The sequence below is a fragment of the Sorex araneus genome, chromosome 2 (assembly GCF_027595985.1).
Source record: "Sorex araneus isolate mSorAra2 chromosome 2, mSorAra2.pri, whole genome shotgun sequence".
NCBI classification, from domain to species: Eukaryota; Metazoa; Chordata; class Mammalia; order Eulipotyphla; family Soricidae; genus Sorex; species Sorex araneus.
The window spans coordinates 247,454,775-247,465,868 of record NC_073303.1 but is presented as its reverse complement, the minus strand read 5'-3'; the positions used below and the strand labels follow the sequence as shown (position 1 = coordinate 247,465,868).

The 11,094-nt window shown below is 41.7% G+C and overlaps 2 protein-coding genes across 2 annotated transcripts; both read right to left on the bottom strand.

The window, feature by feature from the left end:
* Positions 1-939, bottom strand: LOC101543145 (putative olfactory receptor 2W6). The gene has a single exon (XM_012934178.2). It carries the CDS (start codon positions 937-939, stop codon positions 1-3), a length of 939 nt encoding a protein of 312 aa, XP_012789632.2.
* Positions 940-7,294: 6,355 nt separating this feature from the next.
* On the bottom strand, positions 7,295-8,233 carry LOC101542869 (putative olfactory receptor 2W6). The gene has a single exon (XM_004615081.2). The coding sequence runs from the start codon at positions 8,231-8,233 to the stop codon at positions 7,295-7,297; it is 939 nt and encodes a 312-aa protein (XP_004615138.2).
* Positions 8,234-11,094: the final 2,861 nt, after the last annotated feature.

Sequence of the window (11,094 nt, the reverse complement as noted above, 5' to 3'; positions counted from 1 at the left end):
TCATGAAGTCTGAGAATCCTTCCACACAATCTTCCTGACTGCCCTCTTTACATCTTTGTTCCTCAGGGTGTAGATCAGCGGGTTCATGGTCGGAGCAACAATCATATAAACAAGAGCCAGGGCCTTGCCCAGATGCTGAGAATAGTTATTTTTCGGTTGAAGGTACATGAACATGATGGTTCCATAGAAGAGCAGGACCACCATCAGGTGAGACGCACAGGTCCCAAATGCCTTCCTTCTGCCTTCAGCAGATTTTATCCTGAGCACGGCCCTGGCTATGCAGGCATACGAGGTGAGAATGACGGAAAATGGTGCAACAAGGATGATGAGGCGAGCCACTAGCATCTTTGACTCTGTTGGTCGAGTGTCCACACAGGAGAGCTTGACAATGATCAAGATCTCACAAAAGAAATGGTCCACACGGCGGTTACCGCATCGAGGTAAAATGATGGCCAGTGAAGACTGGAAGAGAGAGTTGCCAAAGCCCCAGATCCAAGATATGGCGGCAAGAAGGCGGCAGATCTGTTGGTGCATAATGGTACTATACCTGAGGGGCCAGCAAACAGCAGCATAACGGTCAATAGACATGACAGCCAGAAGGACACACTCTGTGGAGCCCAGAGCCAAGGCCACGGTAAACTGCACCATGCAGCCGAGATAGCTGATGTGGTTATTATTTCCCCACATGTTCACCAGCATCTGAGGAACAATGGAAGTGGTGAAGAACATGTCCAGAAATGAGAGGTTTCGCAGGAAGAAGTACATGGGGGTGTGGAGGCGGTTATCCAGGATGGACACCAAAATGATGGCTGCGTTTCCTGTCAGTGTCATCGTGTAGAACCCAGTGACAAAGAGAGAGATAATGAACTCAGCCCGGGGATACTCTGAAAAGCCAACTAAGATGAAATGTTTCACTGAGCTCCCATTTACTTTCGTCATCTCCAAGATTTTCAGGAGTAATTGAAATTGAATAAAGTCCTCTGTGTACCAACAAAACAAAAATAAACAAGTTGACTGTGAGCTGGCAGTTATTATTACCTAATAATATAATATGCTGCATACACAATTAATTATACATTTTGATTTAAATACAAGAAAATGATAGCCCTGCAGTTGGGCGTTTGCCTTTCACGAGTCCGACCTGTGTTCGATTCCTCCGCCCCTCTTGGAGAGCCTGGCAAGCTACTGAGAGTATCTCGCCTGCATGGCAGAGCCTGGCAAGCTACCCATGGCATATTGGATATTCCAAAAACAGTAACAATAAGTCTAACAATGAGAGACATTACTGGTGCCTGCTTGAACAAATTGATGAGCAACAGTATGACAGTGACAATGACAGTGTATTACATTCACTTATTTCACATATGCACTATGTTAGAATTTTACAGACAGTGGCTCATTATAAAACAAATCTCAAATTTCCTAATGTGCAAACATTTTATGTGACTCAATGATATTGGTACACATCAGAACAGTCTGGGTTTGGCTGCAGACTCCTGCAAAAAGGTCAAAATGACAATATAATTCATCACATTTATTTTGTGTCTTATAGAGATTAAAACGGTGAATAACATTTTCCTTTCATATGCTATTTTTGAAGCACGAAATAGCATTATGGTTTAAGAGGCAAACTATAGACATTAAATTGTTTTATTGCTAAAATACTTCATCATCTGAGGTCTCCACTGAAAAGCTAATCTTTTTTTCTTTTTAGTGGTCAAATATCATAGTTTGATTTTTTTACTGTTGACTACTTTTTTCCCCTAGTTTGTGAAAGTAACTGTGGCTAATTTGTGAAACACAGTAATAATGAAGTTTGTCATCCCAATAGACCGTTTCAGGGAAGCTTTCCTGTAGCACGAGGTGCCAGCAGACATCAGGTACCCACTGATGAATTTTCAATCCCGAACTGCTGTATAGATTAAGGTAATGTCATGTGCTAAATCCTTATTGACATTTCAACAACGTTCACAGAATACACACCAGTGGGGAGCGAGATGGGACAGTGGGGAGGTTGTTTGCATTGCACATGGCTGACCATGGTTTGACCGCTGGCACCCATCAAGTCCCCTAAGCCTGCCAAGAGAGAGCTGAGCGCAGGGCCAGGAGTAAGCCCTGAGCACTGCTGAGTATGGCTTAAGCACCAATAAAAAAAATACACACCAGAAATAGATTCCATCTAAGGGAACAGCTTTTTTGCTAACCCAAATAAGCAATTTCTCATTTAATTATGTTTCTTTATGAGATCATAGCAATTTAATCACATTTTCACACTCTTTTTCTAACTTTAGTTCTATTTCTTGTATCACATTATCATTACTTCCTCCACAAAAATTGGAACCCCCTTAAATTAATCTGTCACTGTCACTGTCATCCCATTGCTCATCAATTTGCTCGAGAGGGCACCAGTAATATCTCCATTTTGAGAGTTGTTGTTACTGTTCTTTGCATATTGAGTACACCACAGGTAGCTTTCCAGGCTCTGCCATGTGGGTGAGATACTCTTGGTAGCTTGCTGGGCTCTCCGAGAGGGGTGGAGGATCGAACCTGGGTTGGTCGCATGAAAGGCAAACACCCTCCCCGCTGTACTATGGCTCTGGCCCCAGAGACTTCAAATTTTTTATCATCTTCCCGGAATCATGAATGTTCTTAATGACATCTAGAATGTTCTAAACTTTTCAGAAGGTTAGCAATGAAATCTGTCCAGATCAACCAGGGGAATTGCTATAACTACAGTCTTACAAATGTTCTTTCTTTCTGCAATTAGAGTTGAGTTAACATGCTGACTGGTGCAACATCTTTGGGAATCAATAAGGACACTTCTAGAAAAACCAGATGTGAGCTTCCCTCTCCAGGCCCTGAATGATAAGTTTGAAATGAAATGTAAAATTTTCTCACTTTTCAAATATTGAACACCACTAACTACTACTTTTGTTCCCAGAGGGGAAAAATAGTTCTACTAGCATTGTTTTTTAGATTTATGTGACTCTTTTGATATATTTGGGCATAGAGATGGATTAGGAATCTTTTTTGGTGAACCTTAGTGTAATCTTCTATAAGACTCCTTTTTTCCCCGGTAATACATATGACTTCTGCTTAGATATTCCTGTTCTTAGTAGTGTTACACAATACAGTCCGTCCAGCAAAAATCACAAAATTGTAGTGAGTGAAACCATATATAGATGGCATTAGGTCAAATAGTTGTTTATGATAACTCTGGAAGTGTAATTTCTGGATCCTTTTTTTCTTATACATTGAGAGGAAAATACAGAATTTAGTCTATTTAAACATCAATAAACATTGGTCCTTCACATGAACTTTCACTCACTCTAAGTATTGAAAGGATAGAAATGGGATGATGGACGTACCATGGAGTGTGAGGCAAAGGAATAGAAAGCTTTGTACCTGGTGACAGAGTTTCCTGCTTCAGTTGAAAGGGTTGAGCTCCCGCTGATAAATGACCCAAATTTCACCAGGGCTATGGAAAATATGGTTGGCTCACCAAGACTGCAGAGAGATGCTGCCTCATATTGTAGTCTCCAGGGCTCTGGCCTCCCGTGTTTAATTAGTGTGTGCAATGGAGGAGCCACGGGGAAGAAAACCAGAGAAGATGATGGAGGATTCCCCTAGAGACCTAGACCAAACTCAGAACAATTCATCACTGTGTTATCTCAGTTTGCCTGGTTTTCAACTTTGGTACCTTGGGGGATTCTGAGGATAAGGTGATTTGATACAAACAGCACAAATGCTACATAACTGCATGTCATTACAAATTTTTAATTGTATGTTTTTATTTGCCATTCAATTAAGTATTTTTTTTATTACTTTTTGGGTCACACCTGGCGATGCTCAGGAGTTACTCCTGGCTCATGCACTCAGGAATCACTCCTGAAGGTGCTTGGGAGACCATATAGGATGCTAGAGATGGAACCCAAATCGGCCGCTTGCAAAGCAAATACCCTACCCACTGTGCTATTTCTCCAAACCCCAATTAAGTAACTTAAGTGTTCATTTTTATTCCTATTTTGAAATTGATGTTACTAAAAGTAACAAATGATAAACACTTTGCTTGGTGTGTTCAGGGCTTACTCCTGGCTCTGCACTCAGGTATCCCTCCTGGTGGTGCTCAGGGGACCATATGGGATGCCAGGAATCAAACCCAGGTTGGCCGCATGCCAGGGAAGCAAGCGTCTTTGTACCTGGTGTACTATCACTTGGGCCCCTGATAAACACTTGAAGTCAGAGGACCTAATCCATCAGTCTCTGGCAACTGAAATGAGTGAACTGCTCTGTTAACACCTTTATTATCCTCTTATTAATGAATCACCTACCAGACATTTTAAACCTATGGCAAAATGAGGAAGGCACACATGTTGTTAGTTTATAGGCCATACACAGTGGTTCTCAGGGTTTGCTCCTAACTCTGTGCTCAGGGTTCACTTCTTGTTGTGAGCTAAGGGGACAATTCCTGGTGCAGGGAATTGAATGTGTGTCTGACATGCAAGGCATGTAAATGCCTTAGCCCCTGTACTATTACTCTGGGTTCCAAGAACACACAGGTTTTATTTTATTCTATTTATTTACTTATTTATTTACTTGCATTTTGGGTCACACCCGGCGATGCTAGGGGTTATTCCTGGCTCTGCATTCAGGAGTTACTCCTGGAGGTGCTCAGAGGACCATATGGGATGCTGGGGATTGAACCTGGGTCAGCCATGTAAAAGGCAAATGTCCTACCCGCTGTACTATCACTCCAGCTAGAGCACAACAGTTTTTTAGAGAGGCAGAAATGACCTTTTCTAAGGAAATGATGTCAATATGCTCTCTTTATTGTCCTGATGAACTTGTCAGTTATCCTGTGTCAATCTTGTCATTCTCTTGCTAATGGCTGTGAATCACCAGGAAAGTTCTAACAGTTCACATATTGACTACCCTGTCTTGTAGAGCAGGCTCATGAGCACCTTCAACATGGGTACCGGATCCAGTAAACCATATAAGTTGGGGAATCCAAATATGGAAGTATATTCAAATGATTTATATGTAAAAAAATTACTATTTAAATTTAGTTAAACAATAACTTCATTATGAAATAATTTAATAAATCAAATAATTAAGTGATTTAATTTAATAATTTAAGTTTGGAAACATATTTTAATGTATATAGATGTTGTATTTCTACTTCTCACAGCCTAAACTTATGTGCATATGTTTATGGCTTATGAATGATTTAAGGAAGTTGAATACTTTGGGGGACACACCCAGCTGTGGTCAGGGCATACGCCTAGCTCTGTGCTCAGGGGACTATACGGACTCCTGGGGATCAAACACTGACTGGCCGTGTGCAAGGCAAAAACCCTACCTGCTGTACTGTCTCTCCAGTGTCAGAATTTGAAAGATTAGAAAAAAAGAAAATGTAGACCAGCTATGCACTTTAAATCCTAATGCTTCTGTGGGAAATGATTCTTGGAATCAACCACTAACACCAAATTCTGTTCAATCATGGGAAATGAATTTCAATTTCCCAAACTACCATTTTATGCAGGTTTATGAAACTTTGAGTCCACATGGTGACAAAATTAAATGATCTGTAGAAAATTTATCAAATAGAAAAGCTCACTGCTCTCTATGAGACAGGATTTGTCTCTGGGCATACCACACTGAACGCGCCTGATCTCAAGTGATCTTGGAAGCTAAGCAGGGTGGGGCCAGGTTAGTACTTGGATGGGAGACTGGATTTATCAAACAGTTGTCTGTCTGTAGAGATGAAAACACTTCTAGCATTTCCTCCTGGATCACGTCAATGCACCCCCTACCAATACTCCTCATGGTCACATTCTTCTTGGAGACTACCTCTCACAGACCTGCTTTCTTTGTTTTAGACGCATCCACATCCTCTGGGGTAGTTTTTCTATTCTCTTATTTTCTGAAAACTTTCAACTATAATCAGGCCTCAACAAGTGTTTTGAAAAGGTCATCTTTTTGCCAAAATAGCTCAGTTAGGAGAGCGTTAGACTGAAAAGGTCATCTTTTCTCTGACCACTTGGACAGGGTGCATTTTAGAACCATATCAGCATCCAACAGACTACAATTTGTCACTGTCATTGTCACTGTCATCCCACTTCTCATTGATTTGCTCGAGTGAGCACCAGTAATGTATCCATTGTGAGACTCCATGTTACTGTTTTTGGCATATCAAATACGCCACGGGTAGCTTGCCATGCTCTGCCATGCAGGCGAGATACTCTCGGTAGCTTGCTGAGCTATCTGAGAGGGACGGAGGAATCAAACCCAGGTCTGCGGCATGCAAGACAAACGCCCTACCTGTTGTGCTATCGCTTCAGCCCACACTACAATTTAGAAACCAAAAGTGGCTCACAAAAACACCTACTTGTGCTTATAGAATTCTTGTAAACATAATAAAAAACCTATTGCTCTGGAGAGCTTAATAATATTCTCATTTGTATTTGTGACACTTATGTTTATCTTTGATCACATGTGTGGAATTATTTCTATGCCACTGTCAAATCAGAATCCAAATGTCATTTAAAGGTGAGTTGAAATGTCTTAGATACAAGAGGCTTCCTTGTTTGAGTCCAGACAAAAATATTACTCTCAGAGGTAGAGGAATATACATGACAACTTTTCAATATCTGTATTGCAAACCATAATGTCCAAAAGAAGAGAGAGAGAGAGAGAGAGAGAGAGAGAGAGAGAGAGAGAGAGAGAGAGAGAGAGAGAGAGAGAGAGAGGTAGAGAGAGAAGAAAAGTGCCTGCCATAGAGACAGGCTGGGGTGTGGAAGACGGAAGGAGAGAAACTCGGGACACTGGTGGTGGGAAAAGGTATGGGTGCTGGAACATTATATGACTGAAACCCAATGACGAGCAATTTTGTAACTGTGTATCTCACTGTGACTCAATAAAAAAAAATTCTTCTTCTGAATAAAATATTTAGGTCTATGTTATCTGCCTTGATAATTAACTATCTCAGAGTGATTTCCACTGCAAACATTTGTTCAATCACTCAGAATGTCCAGGATACCCTGAAAAACTCTAGCTTTAATAATCCCATGGATCAAGTGATCAAATATCCAGCATTATCCAGATATAAATTTCCAAGGCAACAAAGAGCTACCTTATAAACCTTTTATTAGGTTCTATTGTTGATGACATTTTATATTTTGTTTGCATTTAGTATTTATATTTTTATACGTATAGACTAAACTCTGGAAAGCAATCTGTCATCCTTGCTGTTATTGCACTTCCCTAATCATTTCTAGGACCCAAGTTCCAGAAATCATGAAGTCTGAGAATCCTTCCCCACAATCTTCCTAACTGCCCTCTTTACATCTTTGTTCCTCAGGGTGTAGATCATCGGGTTCATGGTGGGGGCGACAATGGTATAAACAAGAGCCAGGGCCTTGCCCAGATGCTGAGAATAGTTATTTTTTGGTTGAAGGTACATGAACATGGCAGTTCCATAGAAGAGAAAGACCACCATCAGGTGAGACGCACAGGTCCCAAACGCCTTCCTTCGGCCTTCAGCAGATTTCATCCTGAGCACAGCCCTGGCTATGCAGGCATACGAGGTGAGAATGACGGAAAATGGAGCAACAAGGATGATGAGGCGAGCCACTAGCATCTTTGACTCTGTTGGTCGAGTGTCCACACACGAGAGCTTGACAATGATCAAGATCTCACAAAAGAAATGGTCCACACGGTGGTTACCGCATCGAGGTAAAATGATGGCCAGTGAGGACTGGAAGAGAGAGTTGCCAAAGCCCCAGATCCAAGATATGGCGGCAAGGAGGCGGCAGATCTGTTGGTGCATAATGGTACTATACCTGAGGGGCCAGCAAACAGCAGCATAACGGTCAATAGACATGACAGCCAGAAGGACACATTCTGTGGAGCCCAGAGCCAAGGCCACGGTAAACTGCACCATGCAGCCGAGATAGCTGATGTGGTTATTATTTCCCCACATGTTCACCAGCATCTGAGGAACAATGGAAGTGGTGAAGAACATGTCCAGAAATGAGAGGTTTCGCAGGAAGAAGTACATGGGGGTGTGGAGACGGCTGTCCAGGATGGACACCAAAATGATGGCTGCATTTCCTGTCAGTGTCATCGTGTAGAACCCAGCAACAAAGAGAGAGAGAATGAACTCAGCCCGGGGATACTCTGAAAAGCCAACTAAGATGAAATATTTCTCTGCGCTTCCATTTATTTCCGTCATTGCAAATATTTTTAGGGATAATTGAAATGGAATCACGTGTTCACTGTAAACCAACAAAACAAACAAAATTAAAAGGAACGAGTCGATGGTGAATTAATTGTTATATTGCATACTCTGTTGACATAACAGTACATGATGTATGCACATGTTTTATCTATTTTAATTTTAAATATACAAAAATATTATTAGACATAATAATTGCCATATCATATCTGGTCATTTCACAGGTACGTTTTTATATAACCCATATATAATGATTTGTTTTTAAGGTAATCCACATAATGGGAACTCAAATTTTCTCATGTGCAGAATTATTAAACGATGAACTATATAGACGTACCACAGAGATATCTTGAATTTGGTTCCAGATTGCTCTAGTAGAACCAAGACTGTATCACTGTATCATTGTCATCCCATTGTTCGTCGATTTCCTTGAGTGGGCACCTAGTAATGTCTCAATTACACTCAGTCCTGAGATTTTAGTAGACTCTCCTTACTTGTCTTTCCCGACTATTGGAGGCTCTTCCAGGGTCAGGGGAATGAAAAATATCATTACTGTAGAACTAAGACTGTACTAAAACAAATTACACTGATATTTTTGTTTCTTCAGTGCATAGAAAAGTCATGTTTACACTAGGTTTTAAGCGAGGAATATAACATTAGAGTGCTAAAAAAAAGTCCAAAACATAGATCTGAAAGATATTGCCTTAATTCAGGCACATGCTTCTCCTGTGTTGGCCAGAACTTGATTCCCAACAACATACGGTCCCCCACCCATGCTGGACACAGCCGGAGGCCTGTGAGCATTGCTGAGTGTGAGCCTTCATTTTGCCAAGAAAACTGGTGGAATTTTAGATCCTCCTGAGAACTTCTGGGAGATCCCCCACACCACCACCTCCACACAAAGAAATAGATACAATTAAATAAGGTACTGCTAAAATATGCCATGATCAAGTGAAGATTTCCTCTGAGCTGATCTTTTTTTCTGATAGACGTAGGGTACTGACCTCCCAGGGTATTTGCTCAAGCTTTTGGGTGGCAGAGAGGGAGGGGGAGCGAGGGGAGGGGGGAGAGAGAGATAGAGAGAGACAGAGAGACAGAGAGAGACACAGAGAGAGAGATGGAGAGACAGAGACAGAGAGAGATGGACATAGACAGAGAGAGAGACAGAGAGGTACGGAGAGAGATAGAGAGAGAGAGTGCTTGCCATGGAAGCAGCTGGGGTAAGGGAGCATGAGGTAAACTGAGGACACTGGTGGTAGGAAATGTACACTGCTGAAGGGATGCGTGAGGGAACATTGTATGACTGAAACCCAATCGTGAACAATTTTGTAATTGTGTATCTCACAGTGATTCAGTTAAAACACAAACAAACAAAAACCCCTACTCTGTCCTTAAAATGAAAATGACTTAAAGTCTCATAAAAAGATATGTATCAGGGACAGAGTGATAGTACAGCAGGTAGGGTGTTTGCCTTGCACATGGCCAACTGAGGTTCAATCCCCAGCATCCCATATGGTCCCCCAGGCGCTACCAGGAGTAATTCCTGGGTGTAAAGCCAGGAGCAACCTCTGAGCATCACTGGGTGTGACCCCAAAAGAAAAACAAATAAATTATCACTATAATTAAAAAAATAGGTATTGACAAGCTAGAAAAATCTGTAACCCAAATTGTCATTAATGAGACACAGACCATAAATGAAAAGGTAGGGGCTGGAGCGACAGCACAGTGGGTAGGGCGTTTGCCTTGCACACGGTCAACCTGGGTTCGAATCCCAGCATCCCATATGGTCCCCTGAGCACTGCCAGGAGTAATTCCTGAGTGCAGAGCCAGGAGTAACTCTTGTGCATTGCCGGGTGTGACCCCCAAATTTTTTTTTTTAAAAAAAGAAAAAGAAAATGAAAAGGTACAGTAAGACCAAAAATGAACCAGGACCCCAGAGATAGTTCAGTAGGCTGAGTTGACGCTTTCCATTTAGAGAGCACTGGTATGGTTCCCAGCACTGTTTGATCCCCCCCAGCACTATTGGAGAGACCCCCATCTCAGAGCTAGGAGTAGCCCAGGCTACCACCAAAATCACAAAAAGAATTTGGCTAATTGTATATTAGCCATGAAACATTTCAATATGCTTAACTTAATATGTCTTATACAAAGTGTCTTCTGTGACCACAAGATAATTGAACTTAAAATAAGATAGGCATAGAGGTTGGAACTATAGTACAGCAGGGCGGGCATTTGCCTTGCACACGGCTGAGCCAGGTTAGGCCCCTTGGCATCCCATAGGGTCCCCTGAGCACCACCAGGAGTAATTCCTGAGTGCAGAACTAGGAGTAGTCCCTGAGCATCGCCAGATGTGACCCAAAAAGCAAGAAAGCAGAAAACAAAACAAAACAAAACAAAAAACCCCCAATAGTGAGAGTATACACTTGATCTTAGCCAAAAGGCCGAGAAGTGATATAGTAATAGTATAAAGGTTCAGACACTTGCCTTGCATGCAGTCAACTCTGGTTCAATCCCTAGTAGAGCTTAGGGTACTCTGAGTACTGCAGGAATGATCATAAAGGGAAAAAAAAGACAACAAAATATTCGTCAAAAAATAGAGACACATCACTACTCAGATTATGTCTTTTTTTTTTTTAATTGAATTACTGCGAGATAGTTACAAGCTTTCATGTTTGGGTTACAATCACACAATGATCAAACACCCATCCCTCCACCAGTGCACATTCCCCACCACCGATATTCCGGGTATAACCCTCCTTTCCCACCCTCCCCCTGCCTCCATGGCAGACAATATTCCCTATACTCTCTCTCTACTTTTGGACATTATGGCTTGCAACACAGACACGGAGAGGTCATCA